Source organism: Mytilus californianus, unplaced genomic scaffold (assembly GCF_021869535.1).
Source record: "Mytilus californianus isolate M0D057914Y unplaced genomic scaffold, xbMytCali1.0.p SCAF_1, whole genome shotgun sequence".
NCBI classification, from domain to species: domain Eukaryota; kingdom Metazoa; phylum Mollusca; class Bivalvia; order Mytilida; family Mytilidae; genus Mytilus; species Mytilus californianus.
In genome coordinates, this window is record NW_026262581.1 from 107,041,521 (window position 1) to 107,063,876 (window position 22,356).

Below are 22,356 nucleotides of genomic sequence, written 5' to 3' on the forward strand. Positions count from 1 at the left end.
GTAATGAATGATTGTAAGGTGTACATGTATTTCTCGTTTGGTTTATATGACCTTGACTTCATTTTCTTAGATCATGTTAAGTTTATGTAATAGTTGTAGTAAAGCTTTCATTTAGGACTATCAACATAATATCAATGGTTAGTAAAGAAGGCGAGACATTTCAGCGTGTGCACTCTTGTTCTATAAAGGTCTTGTGAATTCATGAGTTTTCCTCTGTTGCTTGAAGGGTTTAATGATAAGAATGATCACCATGAGCTAATTAAAGAGCTTGACATTCATGACAGTATTGATATTATTGTCTATTATTAAATAATGTTAGTGTCTTAGTGACCTATAAATAAAGTTTGATCTTTGTATTCCATCAACAAAGTTTCAGTGGCTTTACTAAGGTTTCTGTTTCCTGAAGTGTACCATTAGTGACCTATAAATAAAGTTTGATCTTTGTATTCCATCAACAAAGTTTCAGTGGCTTTACTAAGGTTCTGTTTCCTGAAGTGTACCATTAGTGACCTATAGATAAGTTTGATCTTTGTATTCCATCAACAAAGTTTCAGTGGCTTTACTAAGGTTCTGTTTCCTGAAGTGTACCATTAATGACCTATAGATAAAGTTTGATCTTTGTATTCCATCAACAAAGTTTCAGTGGCTTTACTAGGGTTTCTGTTTCCTGAGGTGTACCATTAGTGACCTATAAATAAAGTTTGATCTTTGTATTCCATCAACAAAGTTTCAGTGGCTTTACTAAGGTTCTGTTTCCTGAAGTGTACCATTAGTGACCTATAGATAAAGTTTGATCTTTGTATTCCATCAACAAAGTTTCAGTGGCTTTACTAAGGTTTCTGTTTGCTGAAGTGTACCATTAGTGACCTATAAATAAAGTTTGATTTTTGTATTCCATCAACAAAGTTTCAGTGGCTTTACTAAGGTTCTGTTTCCTGAAGTGTACCATTAGTGACCTATAGATAAAGTTTGATCTTTGTATTCCATCAACAAAGTTTCAGTGGCTTTACTAAGGTTTATGTTTTTGGAAGTGTACCATTAATGACCTATAAAAACTGTTGTGTCAACATTGTTTAAGTAGAAATAAGAAGATGTGGTATGAGTCACAATGTGTAAAAAGTAAATAATTATTTTTCAAAGTACGGCCTTCAACACGGAGCCTTGGCTCACACCAAACAGCAAGCTATAAACATGATAAAGGGTCCCAAAATGACTAGTGTAAAACAATTAACTGTTTGTGATTAGGTTAGTTGAAGGGGAACCACTTGTTGTTGGCCAATGATATTTGGTATGCCGTTGTATAAGCATTAACAAATACTATTTTTATGGAGATTAATTATTTGGCCCTGTCCTCTCAGCTTTGAAACTTTACTTAGTTTACATGTTAAAGTTTGTGATTAGGCCAGTTGAAGAAAAAACACTACTAGTAAGTTAATGATAATTGGTATGGAGGTGTGGTAACATTTGATTTTCTAATATTGGTGGAGATTATTAGGCACTGCCTCCTCACTCAGTAATCATGGTAATGGTCTTAGACTTTAAAATATTTGCCTAGATTGCATGTTAAAGTTTATGATTAGGTCAGTTAATGATAAACCACTAATCATGCTAATGGTAAGTCAATTATATTTGGTATGCAGTTGTATTAGTATTTGCACATCTCAATGCCCTGGATGGAGATTATATGACCCTGTCACCTAAGTCATGGATCATTGACTTTGAAACTTTTGCAAAGTTTACTTGTTAAAGAATGTGTTTAGGTCAGTTTACCACTTATGATAAGTCAATGATGTTTAGTATACAGTTATAAAAACATCAGCTGTTCTGATTTCTATGGAGATTATTTGGCCCTGTATACGTACCTTCAGTTAAAGTTTGTTGACTTTGAATGTTTAGTATAGCTTCCATGTTAAAGTATTGCCATTTTAATTTCAACATATGCATTATACTATCTTAAATTTCATAAAGGCAAGACATATCTCTGTATCAACAGTTTATTTTATTATTGGGCTAGCGCTTAATGATGTAAACTTACATCTCATGTGTCATATTTTAAAAAAGAGCTTAGTTCAGTAGTATTGAATATAAAAAGAAATGTAATTCTCAGTTTCATATACCTGGTATCAATCAAGTTGTTCTTGAAACACATCTCCTCTGATTCTGGAAGTTTTTTTTCTGTTGCTCATTTCAGAAGCATAAGAAGGAAAATTTCTGAATTGTCTTTTCACTGAGACACACAACAAAATCTATTGCCAGACACACAACAAATTCTATATATCATGCTGAATAACTGGTATAAATCTTCAAAATATCTTCCAACAAACCATATGCCTATTATTTTTATGCCCCACCTAGGGGCATTATGTTTTTCAGTCTGTGCGTCCGTTCGTTCAATCTTCCGTCTGTCCGTCCATCTGTCCAGCTTCAGGTTAAAGTTTTTGGTCAAGGTAGTTTTTGATGAAGTTGTAGCCCAATCAACTTGAAACTAAGTACACATGTTCCCTATGATATGATCTTTCTAATTTTAATGCCAAATTAGAGTTTGGACCCTAATTTCACGGTCCACTGAACATAGAAAATGCGTCTGTTCCGCTTCAAGTTAAAGTTTTTGGTCAAGGTAGTTTTTGATGAAGTTGAAGTCCAATCAACTTGAAACTTAGTACACATTTCCCTATGATATGATCTTTCTAATTTTAATGCCAAATTAGAGTTTTGACCCCAATTTCACGGTCCACTGAACATATAAAATGATAGTGCGAGTGGGGCATCCGTGTACTATGGACACATTCTTGTTCTGATATGTGTACATTAAATAAACCATGACAAACTTTAAAAATACTGACTAGTTCTTATGAAATTTTGAATTATTTCTTTTTTGTCTTCCTTCGACTTTTATCGCAGTATGAGAGACATAGGTATTACTATCCAGCGGCGGCGTAAACTCTTTGTATAAAGCTTTATATTTCAGAAGATAGAAGACCTGGATGCTTCATATCTTGTATGCAGATACTGTATGTTACGAAGATTCTATCTGTCATATGCAGTGATCTCCCCAGGCCGTTTTAGCATCCCGGTCCCGCGATGCTATAATTTTTTACCGCGACGCTATAATTATTTTGAGGACGCTATTTTTTTCTTGTCTGCTCTATACACTGCCGCATTATCGATGTCCTAAATTTCGAACTTTCATAGAATTGCCGCTTAGGATCATAAAAATTATATCACCTTTAATTGTAATCCCTTCAAATCAGACATAAGAGGCAATTAAGATTGATTAAATAGGTGTTAATTGCCCTTTGGGTGATAACTGTTTGGATACGAATACCCCAAGCTGACACTTATGACATGACTGATAACACGTGGCCCAATTGCAAAATTTTCACATCGAGAAAATCATAAACAATTCGAAATCTACGTTTGAATCAAGGCAAATTCGTCTCCTAAGAGAAGAAGAAAAAAAAGAAAAAAAACGAGCGAACTTAACAGGCTGGTTGTTTGTTATTTCAAACTAACAACTTGTAAAGGAAGTGTTTTCTTTCCATTCCGGTACTCGAGAGCGTACATAAAACATTTCGATTCTGGGCAAAATAAGTTCTATACTTCATTAGAACGTGATGAAAATTGCCTTTAGGTAATGTTTCATCTATTTATTACAGTAAAATCGTGATATATTCATCCAATTCGCTTCTCAAACATTGTTTATTTTCGTAAATTTTTCTTCGACCGCCATTGATATATTTGTACTAATTACGGATCGGAAGCGGACCAACTATGATCAAAATCCGCATTTTTACGGTAATAACTACAGACACAGAAACGGCACAGCTGACAGAATAATAATGATCCCAATAGGGAAAGCTACTCATTCCACATGAATTTACAGACTATTTGTTAGATCTCCTTGCAAAATATATTTATTTCTATGTAAATGCATTGTTTCAATTAATTTACTGATTAAAGTAGTTTAACAATGTTAAAAACATATATCTGTTTGAAACAACTGAGACTGATACATTGAGTCCCAGGAAATAATGAATTTCATAAACATGATAAACAGAATAGTTTTTAATTGAAATGGTATTACTATATGATACTTTCTTTTCCTTTTTGATATAAAAGAAGTTCTCTTTTGTACTAGATTTTTAGTTGGTAGTTTCTGACAAGAAAAATATAATTCTGTAACTATAAATGAATATTAAAGAAATAAACTAAAAGAACAGTTATACTTTAATTGTATTCTCAGTTATGAATTGAAAAAAATCAACATAACTTAAAAGAAAGAGAGCATTGCCGCGACGCAACAAATGACATTGAAAAATAAATACAATTTTTTTTTACGCCAAATGTGATGCTATCCAAAATTCCTGGGGAGAGCACTGTCATATGTCCAATGTCCTTGACCTCATTGTCATGGTTCAACGACTGCTTGAAAAAAAAATTGAGTTTTCTTCTCATGTGAATTTCTCACTTACTATGAGTAATAGGACTTTCAACATAAAATCAATGGTCAGTAAAGCAGGCGAGACATTTCAACATGTGCACTCTTGTTTTTAGATTTAAAGTGCAAAAATTTTGCTTGTTATAGTTTTACCACAAAACAATTTACTAAATTAAGAAAATATATAGTTCTTGTCCATTAAAGAGAATTTGTATTAATTGTTTTGCAGAAAGTCCGTCAGTCTGTCCGTCCCTTGTCAACATGTCGGACATTAACTCAAAAACACTTTAACCAATTTGCAGAAAACTTTGGTGAATTGTTTATATCTATTGACGTGAGCTCCCTTTTGTTTTTTTATAAATTTTAGATTTTACGTTTCCGAGTTATGGGGTTTTATTCATTAAAAAAAGGGGGGTTTTCCAGTTTTCGGACAATAACTCAAGAATGCTTTCACCAACTTGCAAGAAATTGTGGTGAATTGTTTATATCTATTGACATGAGCTCCCTTTCGATTTTTATATAGTTTAGATTTTATGTTTCCGAGTTACAGGGTTTTATTCATAAAAAAGGGGGATTTTCCAGTTTTCAGACAATAACTCAAAAATGCTGTCAGCAATTCTCATGAAACCTTGGTGAATTGTTTATATCTATTGATGTAAGTTCCCTTTACATTTTCATAAATTTCTAATATGACATTGAGAATTAATTGAACTTTAATTGTTTATAGTCTGACAACAGATTTACTAAGTATTGCGCAACAGCACAGTGTATTGCACAACAGCAAGAAATCTTTAATTGAATATAAGTTCAATTCATATAACCAATTTCAAGTTCTTTAACTACATTTATTCAGAAACCTATAATATGTCAATATTTAATACAATCCAAATTCAGACCTGTATCAAGCTTGAATATTGTGTCCATTTTTGCCCAAACTGTTCAGGGTTGGACCTCTGCGGGCGTATCCAGCTGCGCTCAGCGAAGCAGTTTATTTAAAGAGTTACACCCCTTTAAAATATTGATTATATAAAAAATTACACACTAAGCACTCTCGCATTTCTTGTAGGTTTGTTATGAGTTTATTTCAGAAATGTATTGGGCAAGTTTGCACATCAGTGCTGATCTATTATTTTTTCATGAGTTATATGTGTCATTTTGAAATGTAATTTATATAGCATATTGCATTGTAAACACCCTCACACCTACATTTCTGTTGAATTCATTTGAAGTTTATATCAAAGGCTGATAGAGTGCCATAAAACTATTTTTACAGGAGTTATACCCCTTTGAATAAGAAATATATGGAAAATAACATTGTTAGCAAGCTCATGGCTTCATTTCTTGAAAGATTTTTTTTTTTTTAAATTAATTGAAAACAGTTTTTTGAGTTATTGCCCTTCAGCAGATAAAATATGTGCAAAGTGGGGCACATTGAAACACTTGGCTGTTCTTTTATCATTATAGATCATATTAAATCTGGTGTGGTAAAAAAAATACTCAAAACTACAGCATATCACTGTGATCTACATACATGACATATGTAAAAAGAGATATGGAATCCGATCTGGAGATAAACTGCCCAGAATATATTGAACTTTAAATATATTCAGACACATAATTATCTAAAATACTAAGTAAATTGGTATACACTACACTCCTTCAGAGATTTGGTATAGTGTAAAATAGTTTAATTTGTATGGCTAAACTACTGCATTAATGAACCTACTTTCAGATTTTGCAGTGGATAAACAGGGTTTTCCTCTATCCACCAAGGATAATAAGCTCAGTGTAGTCAAGATATTGAAACATTTAGCATAGTGGTAGAGTATCGAAAGCATTTTCCCAGGAATATATTTTAATATCGGCATAATTTCTGATTACTTGTACTATTTAGATCCCTTGATTCATGTATCTAACTTTATAGTTGTGGGAGAAAGCCGAATTTGAATTAATCATCTTCAGAGGAAAATAATAAAAGAAGTAAAAAGATTTGGTAAGTAACCTTTGTAAATTTTAATATACTGTATGTCAGGTTATTTTCTTGTTTAAGTTTGGATCATTTTGGCATTAGAGGGGAGAGATAAAACTTTGCTGTGTTCATTGTAAGCGTTTTACAGTCTTGTACAATGCAATTTTAAAAATGGACAGTAAAATGGTTGTGCAATTTAAATTTTGCAGTGAAATGCCTACCATGAAAAAAGTGAAACACTGAAAACATTCCTGATATACAGTAATTGTGGTCTTTTAAGGGATCTATAAGTACAAGTAAAAAGAAAATTTCTGTCCATCAGTTTTGTATGTCATTTTGCAATGTTTGCATGAAATTGAAAGGCTAACTCATGATTATTTTATGTATTCGATACTAAGATATTCTGTTCTATGTATTTAAATTGTAAAAGTTTGGGTTTTTTTATTTAAGAAGATTTCTTATTTTAACACTTTAAGTTTTATCTTTTTTTCAGTTAGAATGGCTTCTTTAGAAGGTCGAAAGAGAACAGTAGGTGGTGGATGTGCAAGAATATTCCAGCGATCAATTAAAGAAATGGGTTCTGTGGAGAAACAGCTACACATTTGTCACAGTAAATCTGATCACACTTTCCATCCTGAACACCATGAAATACTACAGTTGAATGAAATGTCGAATGAAAAATTAAGATTGACTTCTCCAAGTAAAGATTCAATGCATTTTAAACAGTCTGTCCCACAAATAGAATCATTACCTGAAACACAGCATGCCTCTTGTAAAGAAATGACTCAAGAAGGTCTTCATAATCTAGGTAAAGATCTTACATCTGAAAAGCGACTTAACCTAAATAAAGACAAGATAATAGAAAAACAGCATACTCTCAGGACACAAGTTAAACAACATTGTCCTGGTACGGAAATGATGCATGACAAAGACGATCATGATATTAGAGAAAAGACACCAGATAAACAACATTGTCCTAAAAGAGAAATAACACAAGAGAAACATCATTGTCCTAGAAGAGAAATAACGCAAGATAAACAACATTGCCTCAGTACAGAAATAATGCTAAATAAACAACATCATGATAGTAGAGAAAAGACACCAGATAAACAACATTGTCTTACAAGAGAAATAGCGCAAGATAAACATCATTGTCCTAGTAGAGAAATAACACCAGATAAACAGCATTGTCCTAGTAGAGAAATAACACCAGATAAACAACATTGTCCTACAAGAGAAATAACACCAGATAAACATCATTGTCTTGGTAGAAAAATAACACCAGATAAACAACATTGTCCTAGTAGAGAAATAACACCACATAAACAACATTGTCCTAGTAGAGAAATAACACCAGATAAACTAATTTGCCCTAGTAGAGAAATAACACCAGATAAACGACTTTGCCCTAGTAGAGAAATAACACCAGATAAACAACACTGTCCTAGTAGAGAAATAACACCAGATAAACAACATTGTCCTAGTAGAGAAATAACACCAGATAAACAAGTACAACAAACTTCATATAAAGAAGTAAAACCAGAACTATTAACATCTGAAAACAACAATATGCAGTCTATAAACATTGAAATGCCAACAGAAGCCAAAGTAGCCCATGGAAGACCATTTCAGACAACACCAATTAAGAATAATGACTATCAATTCAGACCATATAATCATCTACCAAAAGCACAAACTCCACCAAGATTTTTAAAGTTAAGAGAAACGCAAGAGCACGTTAATCAAGAAAAGATGTCTTCTGATGAAAATAATAACATGCCTTTGACCAGGAAGCGTATTGATTTCAGCAATAGAAAATCTCCAGAAGTAGACAATCAAAAATCTTCTGATCCCCCAAATTCTCAATTAAATAGAACTTCCAGTCATAACTTTTCTCATCAGTATGAAAACAGACACCAACAGAATATTTCTCATAGAGAAAGAAATCATAGGGAATTTCAGTATAATCAAAACAGATCAAGGGACTATAGACGTAGGGGATGTCATGATAATATGCATAGAGGAGCTTATGGTAATACTCAAAGAGGAACTTGTGGAAGTACTCGTAGAGGATCTAACAAAGAACTGCATTATCCGAAAAATTGTATACCATCCAGAAAAACAGAATATGGTGTCATTCCACAAGTCCATTGTAACACTGAATCAGGTCAATCAGAAGATTGGTCAACAGAATTGTTAAATCTTTCTGATTGGAACTCTGACAACATAATGGAGGAACACATTAATAATTCAGAGGTTAGGTCTAGGGAAAAGGACACTTGGGAAGTAGAAGATGTTAATTCTAGAGTACATGCAGCTGTTAGGTCTAGGGAAAAGGACACTTGGGAAGTAGAAAATGTTAATTCTAGAGTACAGGCAGCTGTTAGGTCTAGGGAAAAGGACACTTGGGAAGTAGAAGATGTCAATTCTAGAGTACAGGCAGCTGTTAGGTCTTGGGAAAAGGACACTTGGGAAGTAGAAGATGTTAATTCTAGAGTACAGGCAGCTGTTAGGTCTAGGGAAAAGGACACTTGGGAAGTAGAAAATGTTAATTCTAGAGTACAGGCAGCTGTTAGGTCTAGGGAAAAGGACACTTGGGAAGTAGAAGATGTTAGTTATAGAATACAAACAGCTGATATTGAAATTCCACAGACAGAAATTAAACTGACATATTCTGGCACATCTCATGAGAACTGGCATGTAGAAGGGATAAATAATGAGGAAGTTTTATATCATGAAAATCAAAATGAAAACTTTGAAAAGATTGAAACAGAAAAGTGGATTCCAGATAACTATCCAAAGAAAGGTCTGTCTTCTCATGGCAATAATGGTCAAGATCTCATCCAAGTTGCGGTATCCATATCAACATTGGAAGTTCCTGTTAAGAATAGTGATTATATAGAGCAAGATAAGATCACAAATAAAATCAGAAATGATTCAGAGATCTGTAGTATTGAGGAATTGGATAAACTGAATTCAGTAGAAACAAGATGGACAAGTGATAGTATTGAAGGATTATATAATATGTGTAAAGACACTGTTGATCTATCTGTCATTGACAAATCTGAGTGTGAAATTAGGAATGAACACCTTGAGAATACAGCTGATATGAATTTATTGCAAACTGAATATAACAAAAGAAATAAAAAATTTATTCAGACAGAACTTACTGAAAATGCTAATCATAATATAATTAAAAAAGAACATGTTGAATCTGTTGAAAGAGAAAATATGGAAGATGATGTAAAGCATTCTTTAGATGCAGTTTCTTCTGCTAGAGATAGTGGGAATACTGAATTTAATCTTGTTGACCTTGAACATGAATTGAACACATCATCTCAGATTAATGAAATTGAACCACATAATGAAAACATAAATAACCTAACACTTACATGTACTGATCATGAACAGGAGTCTAATGAAATAGGGTATTCTTTGGAAATACAAAAGTATATGGGACAGTGTGTAGAAGAAAGTTCTCAAATAACTACCATGACTACTGCTGAAAATGAAGAAGACAAAAATGTCAGAAAACATGATATCCAACATGAAACTTTGTCTGATCTCGTAGAAACAGATCATGAACATGACCATAATGAAAATGAATATGTTATTGATGAACCTTTTGAAACTGATAAAGAAAAAAGTGAAATTGATACTGAACCTTTATGTAAAACTGATGAAATAAAACAAGTTGTTAATAACATTGAAGGATGTGGAAAAGGAAAAATATGTGAAAAATTTCGTGATAATTTAGAATTATCTGACATTAGTAGAAACAATGAAACTTCAGACCTAGGACAAAGTTACAAAACTTTTGAAATGAGTGATATTTCTGAATGTGAATCCATTAGAATATTTTCAGAAGATAGTGACATTAGTATTGAATCAAATAAAGAAAGTGAATTAAGAAGTCATAGTGGTGGAAAAGACAATAAAGACTTGAATGCTTTAAACATACATGACTCACAGAAAGCTGAAAATAAACATTGTACACATGTTCAGGCTAGAGAAGAGTTTGAAAGTGACGTTTCAGCTCATGGGGACATTTATGATACTTTGATTAAACAAAAAGTGAAAGATATAAAATGTGACAAAAGCTGTAAAACAGGGACACAAAGGAATGATAATATTGACGAAGATCTGGAACGGTTCCCTTCATACAGTATAAGTGGTTTACCCGCTCTGGAGCAAAACAAGAGATCTCATAGTCTTTCAAGCAGTCCATATATGCAAATTAAGGAACTTGTTCAAAACTTTAAACATAAAGAAACTGAAAGGAATTTATTACTTGAGGAACAAAAACAATGGCAATGTCAGTTGGATGTAGATGACAAAACATCTAATGTTAACAGAGTTCCAATGATAGGGAGAGGAAAAGTGACCGTTGCATCAGATCCTCATTCTCTGGTAAGACAGGAGGAAGACTGGGAATCAGATCTTGTTCCTGTTGATCAGTACATAATATCTGATCGCAGCCTAACAGAAGAAGAGTCTACAAGTGATGTATTCGAAGTACAAGATCATCGATCAGCCTGCATACAGACAGAAAAGCTGTTAAATGTTAGAGTGACTGAACAAACAGTCAGACCCAAACTTTCACCTGTTCCAGTCAGTCATTCATATTTGACTGTTAAAAAGTGTCAAGCACAGCAGACTCCATTACCATATCATCTTCAGAAACCAGATAATTATCAGACTGAACAGGTGTCACCAAACTTTGCTGAACCTGATAGTGATGGAGTCAAGAAGCCTAGTTATACGAAATCTTTTATTCCAAGATTTGCAAAAGGGAGAGGTTGTTTGTCACCAGATTTTCAATGTAATTTGAGTAAATTTATAAATGTTGAAGACAAGAAAGTGTTAGTACAGGAAAGAAGAGGCTTTAGTGTTAAGAATCAGTTCGAACTGAATTCTAATGAAAAGACGGATAGTGATAATCAGTCTAAAAAGAGAGAAAATCATTCTCCAGAGGATTGGGAAAGTAGTTTGATAAATATTGATAGCTTGGATGAGAATCAAGAGAATCTTGATAAAGAGAATTTATTTAAAAAAATAACAACAACTGATCAACAGATGGACATAAATCAGGTAAACCAGGAAATATGTAAGGCACCTCAGACTATAATTAACCAGAACTTCATTGATGTACATTTAGGGCATTTGAATGTGGAGTGTGATTCTGCATCTGTGTCATCTATGCCTCAATGTGAATTACTTAGCCCTAAATCACAAAGTACACTTAGTGGAGTTCCCACCATGTCTGATTATGAAAACAGTGAGTCAGGGCAGTTAGATGTCAATAAAAATGACATTGAAGATGAAATTCTGGATGGACATTTTACAGAGAACATTACACTAGATGAGAGTGAAAAAGACTGTCAAGTGCAAAATGATCAGCACATCATCCCTTGTACACATGATACAGGAGATTTTGTTAATTCTAATATGGATGGGTGTAACAAAGCAAAAGAAGAATCACATTCAAAACAAAATACTTGTGAAAAGGATGTTGATAATCATTATATGAGCTACTTCTATCCAGATTTATCAACCTGCAACTGTCATCCTTCTGTTCAACAGTACTGGGTATGGCACACTTGTATGTGTCAGATTCCACGACTATGTGAGATCAGGACTTGCCAAGATTACTGGCTACAGTATCCTTTTGAAGGTACATATTGGAATTATAGAGTCAAACATAGCTACAAATCAGAAATCGCTGTATTTCAAAATTCGAGTGTGAAACAATATTTCTCTAATTCCTAGTCGATTTATCCTTTTCCTGACGTGTTAATTATTTTTTTATATTTAGGTTGACCCTTGTCCATCCGTACGGCCCAAAATTGGTTTTTGTTCTCTTACTTTACATGCTTTAACATGCCTCAGCCAAAAATTATGAAACCTATACACAATGCTTATTACCACCAAACACTGATCAATTTCAAATTAAGGTGGCGTCACTTTCAACGTTCATTGCTGTTCTTGAGTTATGTCATTTTATAAATAGACAATTTGTTAATTTTGCCATATCTGCACTCAAACTTTAGTTTTCCTCAACCAAATGTTATGAAACTTATGCATAATGCTTATAACCACTAAACACAGATCAAGATATGATTTGGGTGGCGTCACTGTCACTGTTCTTGAGTTATGTCCCTTTATAAATGGAGTAATTGCTGAATTAATTGTCAATTGGTTTGAATTAGTACAATGACTTGTATATTTACAAGCGCAGACCTATTTTAAAACAAGTGAAAATCCTGATTTTCACAAAATCTACCAGAAAAAATTGTTGGTTACTGATTTTGAAGTTTTTCTGATCAATTTCTGTAAATCTATAAGTTTACCTGGCGACATATTTATGACAAGTTTACGACCCAAAGTTAATCAACAGCCACAACAGGTGTCATAATTTGTTGATACAGGTAATCTACTTATCCAATGGGCATGATGGGTCATGTTGATCCTCAAAATTAATTAATTTGTAAATAGAATTGGTCAGTTCAATTTTATCAATTTTTCATACAATCACATTTTGCAACGTTTACCATGCCATCATGACAAAAACATAATTAACTGTAAGGCGACAACTATAATGAACTCATTATGAAACATCGTTTATCTTGAAATCTGTGAAGTTTTTGAAATCAGACATGTTTCTGTCCAGTTCTAATTTAAAACCGACGCCATATTGTATTCACTTCTGCGTATAAGCCTCTGCAAGTTTGAGCACCTTTGAATACCAAGAAAGATAACTAAAATTTTATCCATTTACTCATTACTGATAAACTAACTCAAGATCTGTCTCCATCCTTCTAACTTTAGGACATTTAGGTTTAGGTCTTTTGATTCATGGTGCAAAGATAAAAAGGTCTTTGGAGGGGGGAAAAGGGGGGTCTTTTATTTTGTATTCTTTAATTTTTTGGCCATTTTTCTCTATTCTTAAGTTATTTTGCCAATTAATAAGTACAAGAATCATGCAAATAAAAGAAATCAAGGCTTATTAGCTCATCATCAATTACCCCCCCCCCCCCCCCCCCCCCCCCCCAAAAAAAAAAAAGAAGAGATATGAGACTATTTCAAGAGGATAAAACTGCATACAGAAACGCCGCAAAAATGTCAACCCTTAAAAATCTGGTCACGCACTAAATCCCCCATGGGGATTTTCAAAAGTTGGCAGGTCTGCAAGTGGGGGCATCTGTGTCCCATGGACACATTCTTCTTTTATTTTCAATCAACATGAGAGTTGCCAGTTCTTCTTAGGTGAAAATGCAATCCTGACTTCCGATTTTCTTGCTTTCATCTGAATTTCCTATTTTGATGTCAAGAAAAAAGGCAACCAAAGAACAATGAAATCAGCATAACCGTAAAAATAATAAGTTGACTTTTCAATTGAAATGTGTAATGCATGTAGTAATTATGTCTGATTCATGAACATGTTGCTTCTCATTAAACTCTTTCAGAGGTCATACAATTTTCTTAATCATGATAATCAGAATAAGCTCACTATAAACACTATATAGTAAACAGAACTTCATTGATTGGCATGATACATTGTGTGAAACTCCATCTGACCTCTCTTTTAATGGAACGCTTGTCTTATATAAACACATCCAATAATCTTGCAAGTAGGGGATATTTTACTGCAATGTAATACCCTCAGAATGCTTGTTGCTCTTTCATTTAGAAGTCACTGGAATCCATCTTAGTATAAATTGAAGTTATATAAATTTTTCAGACATGGAAGGTATTTACCATACTGTACCTATACCTGATGTCAACAACAACAAAGCAAGCAAAGACCAGAAAAGTAAAGAACATGATAATTACACACGATCCCACATAAAAGGTTTGTTAAAAAGTCAATTTAAAATAAAGACAAACTTGAAATATGTTACTTGTGAAACATACATTGAAGTAGATTTTTAGCAACTGATCTCCATATGGAATATAGGATACAGAGAATATACAAAATGAGGAAAAGAGGAGAGGGAGTATACTTGTTTATGTCTGTCTGTCCCATAAACTTTTTCTCAGGACCTACAAATCTGAGCTTCATGTGAGCATGTTATACTTTGTGATGCATTTTCTGATTCATTGCTCTTCCGCTTCCTGTTTACTAATTACTTAGAATATATATTGTACATGTATAATCTTACACATTATGGTCATGATGATTTTTTTTCTCATCTAGGTATTCTGCAATTATATTACCGTAGCAGTCTTTTATACTGTTTGATGTGTTTTCACATTCATTAGGGCCCCGCCTAATGGCGGGTCCGCCTTTATGCTATAGTGATCAGTCTGTCCGTCCGTAACAAATTGTGTCCGCTCTATATACAGAGAACCGTTATAATTTCATACTTTATACTTGACATGTATATTTACCAACACCAGAGGGTGTGTCATAATGTATGTACAACTTCCTAGGTCAAAGGTCAAGGTCAAAAACTTTGGTTTCAGTTGACAACCCCATGTCCTATGGTACAGATCATGTCCGCTCTATATCTTGAGAACCGTTATGATTTCAAAGTTTATACTTGACGTGTATATTAACCAACACTAGAGGTTGTGTCATAATGTATGTACAACTTATTAGGTCAAAGGTCCGTCTGTCTGTCTGTCGGTCAGTCCGTCCGTCCATAACAATTCTTAATAACTTAAAAAAGTGCTTCATATCAGTTTATCCATACAAATTTTTTACCACACGTTATTTACAGCGGGGCCCACAGAGATGGCTTCCATCTCAATAATGTCTAGTTGCTCATCTTCCTGTTCACTGAAACTTATAGCAGGGCTACATTTATGAGCAATAGCTCGGAGTTCAAATTGTTCTGTATGCATTCAAATTTTGTTAAACCACACTTTGATTAAATTTCTGTTGTGTAATTTCCAGTCATATTCATTTAGAACATTGCAGTAAGCAGTTTAATGGTATTATTTGACGAACAGGTTCTATCACTTCACCCAGTTGACTACAATATTTCTCCACTCTTGATAGTCAGGCTGCCAATTAACCCTGGCTAATAATTGTTTTTATATGACATTAGTGTTTAATTTGAGCCCTTTATATAGTAATTACTCTTTGTGTCACTGTATGACCAGAAAAGTGTTCCTGTGTTAGGTAAAACTATCCAGTCACAATTACTGACTGGTCCCAATATCAGTTTAAATATAAAGGTCTAATAAAACATATCTTCAGAAGAGATCATACTAAGAGAAAAGACGAAATTTACTAATTGATCTAACATTAAATTAATACAATGAACTATTATTGTAGAGAGTGGAGATGAGAATACCATGTTACCTCCAGGATTAGCAGGTCCCCCCAGGAAAGTTATCTATCCAGTTGGAATGATACCACAAATGCCTTTCCCAGGGGTTCCACCACCACCACCTTCCAAACAGATTTGGGACAGGATGCATAGTGCGCCATTGATTTCCCACTGTAGAATGTCATATCGTGGTCCTCAGCCAAGACCTCAAGATGTACCTGTTCACATGGTCCAAAGTTCACAGTCATCTAGGACTGTTATATCACCAATAGTATGTGCACAAGGATTTTATCATGGTTTAACTTCTCCAAAAAACAATCAAAATACACACTCTAAACAGAAATATAGACATAAGTCAGAAATAGAAAATGGTGATCAAAATGACAGTGGAGTTGTTGTAGAAGGCTCACCAGGATTTATTGGACCAATTTTGCCAAAAGAAAAGAAATTAAAACCTTCAAGCGACAAAGTATCACCTTTATCTGCCATTAGAAAATTATTGGGTAAAGATAAAGACACTCCTAGAAAAAGGTTAGTGGACTATTCTTATAGTGAAACAGAGGAATCTGAAGATGATCGTTCAAGGTCATCACAGGGTGAGAAAAGATTAAAAGAGAGCAAGGATGATGTTATACAAGTACATGATTCAAATTCTGAGGAAGAAAATTCTTTTAAACAAAAGATACATTTGAGAAAAAATCATGTTCATTCAAAGCATTTACCTGACACAGAATCTTGTCAGAAAACTAAAACAAGGGGTTCAAGTGATGTCCATCCAGAAATTGAGGAAGGAGAAATTACAGAGGACTCAGATGATGGATCATCAAAGTTTCAGGATTGTTCCTCAACAATCAGTAATTATCAAATACTGCAAACTGTTCTTAATCAAAAGTTTCCTAAATATCACAAGACTAAGAAAGCAGTTGTAGACAATGATTTGGTTGATTTAACTGATGATGGGTCAGAAATTATTAGTGTGGCATCACAGGAGAGTACAGAAAGGGATGTCAAACCGAAGAAGCTTCATTGGAATGCAACATTCTGGCAGAGTCCAGACTCATGTAATGATTCCCCTTTGAGTGGCTATTCCATGATGTTTCCTCCATACACTTATCCTGGTTGGGTCAGTCAAGAAATGATAGCAGCTGGCTATACACCACCCAGTCCAAACATTGGAAACAATAGTCGCCTTTCAAATGAATCTTGTCAAGCAGAGTTCTCATCAAGGCAAAATACCACAAGTCCAACAGACTCAGGAATATCTCAAACACCAGAAAAATATTCTCAGTCTCAAAAAGAAGAAAATGAAGAAAGTACATTAAAACGTGGAAGTGTATCTATGCGGGGAATGACTGCAAGAATGAGGTTCCTTAATAACAGCAAACTAATGGATAATGAAAAAACATTTAAAGATAGACTTGCTATGTATCCGAAAAACACACGAAATGAAACTGATTCTGACAGTCTGAGTCAGTCATCATGGACCTTTAACTGGAAAATACGGTTTATGGAGAATTGTAGGAAACACCAAGGAAACTATATAGATTCTCATTGTCATTTAGATTTCTTATTCACAAGAACAGAGTTTGGTGGAACATGGTCAAAGTTTAAAGAAGTCAATAGTGACACAATTCCACCTAACTTTGAAGGATGTGTAGCTGTGTTTTGTCATCCAAGTAGTTTTAGATCTGATGGTAGGTGAACTTGTATTCAATTCAAAAATATTATATATTATACTTCCTGTAGTTTCTTTCCTGATATTGTTCAGGGTAGTGTGGATGCCAAAGTAAAAATATTGTTAAAGCAAAGTAAATCAAAAAACATGTTTCATAATGTGAAATATTTTGATAATTTTTATACGCCCGTTTTACGGGACATATTATGGTATACAGTTGTCCGTCCGTCCGTCGTCAACATGTCTAATAGTAACTCAAAAATGCTTTAATCAATTTGCATGAAACTTTGGTGAATTGTTCATATCTATTGACGTGAGCTCCTTTTTTCGTTTATTCATTACAAAAGGGAGATTTTCCAGTTTTTGCACAATAACTCAAAAACACTTTCATCAATTTGCAAGAAACTTTGATGAATTGTTTATATCTATTGACATGAGCTCCCTTTCGATTTTTATAAATTTTAGATTTTATGTTTCTGAGTTATGGAGTTTTTTTCATTAAAAAAAGGGGGATTTTCCAGTTTTCAGACAATAACTCAAAAAAGTTTTCAGCAGTTTAATGAAACTTTGGTGAATTGTTTATATAAATTTTAGATTTTACGTTTCCGAGATATGGGATTTTATTCATAAAAAAAGGGTGATTTTCCAGTTTTCGGACAATATCTTTAAAGTGCTTTAAACTTTGGTGACTGGTTTATATCTATTAAGATAACCTCCTTTTAGTTTTTCATAAATTTCTGATTTGACATTGAGAAGTTATTGAACTTTATTCTTTAAAAAAGCGACAGGCGTATCATGTTGTTTATTATATATATTGACGTTGATGATAAAAGATATTAATATAAACCCATTTAAAAGAAATTAACATAAATTTCCAATTAAAAAAAAAATGTCACGTAATAGAAATCATGAAACTTTAACCTTCATCTTTAATATGCTTAACAGACTAGTTCTAACTTTAAACAGCAGATTATTTTTTTACTATAAAAAAAAAATTACAAGTACACAATAATTTCCTTGCAATTTTTTATTGGCCAACTATACAATGCTTAGGACAAATTATGATAGAAGTTTTCATATCCATGATATACAAGTAAAACTTTTTATTATAGGATTATGGAATGAGATTGCCAAGGAGAAAGATGTCTGGATAACATTCGGCTGTCATCCAAAGAATGCTACAGAATTCACAGATAGAACAGAAATGAACCTTAAATTCTGTCTCATGAATCCAAAAGTTGTGGCCCTTGGTGAAATAGGGTTGGACTATTCTGGCATGTAAGGTTATAATCATATTACTTGCATAGTCATTACATATATATATAACATCAATTTTCAGTAAAGAAACAACAATATAATACAGTTAAAAAGATTAAAAGATGGCCAATGACCTGCCTGCCAATCAACATGGCTACCAAGGCCAAAATAGAATATAGGTTTACAGCAAGTATTGTCTATTATCTTGGAAAAAGTTATGGAAAATCTTGCTGGGGTTAAAATTTTCAGAATTCCAGGTGGGGCCTTAATTCGATTTTAATGAAACTTATACAAGTTGAAAGTAGGAAAAGGAGTAGGTTATAATTTTATGGTCAGAGCTGCTAAAAATGGCTCCAAACTCTTGGTCTCTAGATAAAATCTCTAAAAATATGGGTTTTTTTTTCTGGAAGATATGTAATAGGTGTGTGCTTCCTGTAAACTACATATGGAAACCCTGACTCAAAAACCAAAGGGTTTCTGTAAAGCAAGGCTTTGGAAGAGGAAGCATTTATAACACATGACTGCTATATGAAGATTGTGTTGTCATCAAAATTTTTCATGAAATATAACTTTCAGCATTAAGATTTGGCATTTCCCACATGATTTGTCAGGATGGCAAGGGAACCCTTACCTTTTATTTTATAGCAATGTCCTAAAAAAATTAAGGGGACATGCACAAAAAAGTTTTTTTTTATATTTTCGAACTTTGACATGTCTGGAGATAGTATTTATTACAAAGTTGGTTTCTATTTAGTATTATCCCCCCCCCTCTCCTCCCAAAAAATAAAAATTAAAAAAAAACATTTACCAAGTCAGGATTAGGACAAAATACAGAAATATTAAAGTTGTTCAATATTTGATAAAGAAGAATGATTAACTAGAATTCTTTTTTGGCAAGTTTCTTCCCAGGAACAATGTTAATGTAACTAGTTTGACATTTGTGTTCTGTTACTCTTGAGATGATACAATTTTACTGGTCACAGTGCTGGTACATGTTTTCCATTTCTCATTACTGCCAGAGACAATATTGATATGCACGGGACCACCGCTAATTACTGCCCCATAAAAACAGTGTCAATCATGTCAATGGATTGTCTTGTTTTTCTGACTATTTCATGTATTTGATTGCTTGATAAATTTGACATTTAATGCTAAACATGATCTTGATTCAACTATAGATACAATACTGCATGGTTGATTTACATTATCAAGTTCAGTGGCAATTTCATGCAATTTGTCCATCAGATATGTCAGATTTATCATTATTGTCAGCCATGTTTTTCATATAAATACACCCTAACTTGTCCTTTCCTATTCATTGTTTGGAGACCCAGAAATCTGTTTTTGATTCAATTAATGGTCTCAAGTAAAATTGAGAATCATTGTCTAGCATTGGCCTATGACGTCTGAATTCTTTATAGATGTGTACTGGAAATTTTTCTCCTCCATTGGTTCTTCAAATACTTTGGGCTGAACTGGTCTATAATCTCCCAAGTTTTGCCCCACTTCTTGTTTTAGTACTACATTCTAAAAGAAAAGAAGGAATTTCAAAACTTATTGTTAATGGATATTATGGACAACAGAACCAATATTGACCTCAGCCAATGGCCTAGGTCAGTATTGGTCCTTTTGTCAATAAGACCTCATTTAGCATGTCTTTTACATATCTTGGCGTTAATCATAACTTTTGTTCGAAAATCCAGAGAAATTCTGAAAACCTGTATTGGCCAGATTGGACCTCAACTGATCAAAATTGGATGAGCTATTCTATATTGGCCGAGTTGACACTTTTGTATTGCATAGGCAGTTTTTATCATAAAAATCTAATAAAAGAGTAGTTAATAATTAGTTATTGTTTAGAATTGTTTCAACTTACAATAAAGTTCCTTATAAAAATAATAAGATGTGGTATGATTGCCAGTGAGACAACTCTCCATCAGAGACCAAATGATGTAGAAGTTAACAACTATAGGTCACCATACGGCTTCAACAATGAGCTAAACCCACACGATATAATAAGCTATAAAAGGCCCCGAAATGACAAATGTAAAACAATTCAAATGAGAGTACTAACAGTCTGATTTTTGTACAAACAATAAAAGAAAAACAAATATGATACTGTAAATTCAGAAATTATTGCGAGGTTTTTATTATTGCGATAAATGCAACAGAGTTGTAAACGCAATAATCTAAACTCGCATTTTGAAATATTTTATATGAACTAAACAGGATTTTTCTCAAAATCGTAAAAATTAAAATCGCAATAATAAATGCACGCAATAATTTCTGAATTTACAGTATACAGCAAAAATTGTCCACCACTCCCCCTTACCTGAGACAGTGGTGTAACAGTACAACATATGAACCTTAGTCTGGTGAAAGATCAAATAGCCCATACTGATATTCAGATAATAAAACTAAACATGACTGGCTGCAGTGGACTACATTAAATTTTGCTGGTTTATTAACATACAACGTCTTGCCCAGCATTGAACAATCTTACAAAAGAACCATTTATAATTACTTTTTAAGTCTTAAGTATTTTATATTAAACTATGAAACTTCTATTGACATATTGTAGCTTTGAGAAACATAAAGAGGTACAACAGATAGTATTCAGAAAGCAGATACAGATAGCACTTGATATGAACAAACCATTAGTTATACACTGTAGAGATGCTGAACAAGATACACTAGCCATATTGGAAGAGGTTAAGATTCTATATTTAATCTGTGTAGTGGCAACTGTTCATGCTGTAAACTTATAATTACAAAATTGTTTCTTTTTATTTTTAAAAAGGAGATACAGTGAATTTACTTATACATTGTACATGTTAAAGCAAACAAAAAATATGCAGCAAAATGTTATAACTGGTAATGTACATGTTCTAAACAATGAAATTACACTTAAAGTAATGCTAGTTAAGGAAAGTGTTTATATTATTTGGCTGTATTTGGATTTTTAGGCAGTTAAGCTGCCTTATGCTAGCACTCTAGATTTGCATTTTTCCTCGGGAATACTGAAATAGGTGTCATTGTCCTTATCTAGCAGGCTGGTAATTCATGTATAACTAATTGGACACTTTTTTCATTCTTTTAGTTCTGGAATACAAAAAATATGTCTAATATAACCTTAAATGATCGTCGAACAACCCAAAATCAATGACGTTGCACATTGGAAATAGTGCTTAACGGAAAGTCTTACATTGAGTTTAATCTTCTGTGCTTTTGATAACAATGTTAAAGAACAAGTGTATGAAATAATTCATCGCTGAAAAATTTCTATATACAAGTCGTTTACATTTACCAAATGACAAATTGCGCAAGGATATAGTTTGGCTGTAATTTTAAACTAGTAGACGAAAAGTAGATTTCAAGGATTTATAACAAACGTTAAGCTGTGATCAATACTATATTGCAACTTTGTTTACATGAATCGTGCCTATTACAGTGTCGTTTAAATGTAGCAGTCATGTGGCAGTCTTTTGGCAGTCATGCATTGATCACTTTATTAACGCTTTCCTTCCTCTATTATATTATTCCATTTTATTACATAACAGGCTTTGTCAAATGAAGTTGTTAAAGTTGGAAAATAAAATGATTTAACAGCTAAGTTCAAGTTTTTGGTCACGTGACAGAAGGTCAGAGTTTATCTTGTATGCATTGTTTTCGGTTGTTTTTTTTAAGTTTAAGGTTTTATCTTTGTTACTGGTGAAAAAATAATCAATTCTAATTTAAA

At 33.2% G+C, this 22,356-nt stretch overlaps 1 protein-coding gene across 1 annotated transcript in view; it reads left to right on the forward strand.

Moving 5' to 3' along the window:
* Positions 1-22,356, forward strand: part of LOC127729098 (uncharacterized) — a 56,812-nt gene that overhangs the window by 18,288 nt on the left and 16,168 nt on the right. The window contains exons 3-6 of the mRNA XM_052236756.1: positions 14,149-14,259; positions 15,691-17,379; positions 18,473-18,638; positions 21,199-21,328. Of these exons, the coding sequence (XP_052092716.1) occupies positions 14,151-14,259; positions 15,691-17,379; positions 18,473-18,638; positions 21,199-21,328 (2,094 nt within the window). The 5' untranslated portion in view covers positions 14,149-14,150. The remainder of the gene's footprint in view (positions 1-14,148; positions 14,260-15,690; positions 17,380-18,472; positions 18,639-21,198; positions 21,329-22,356) is intronic.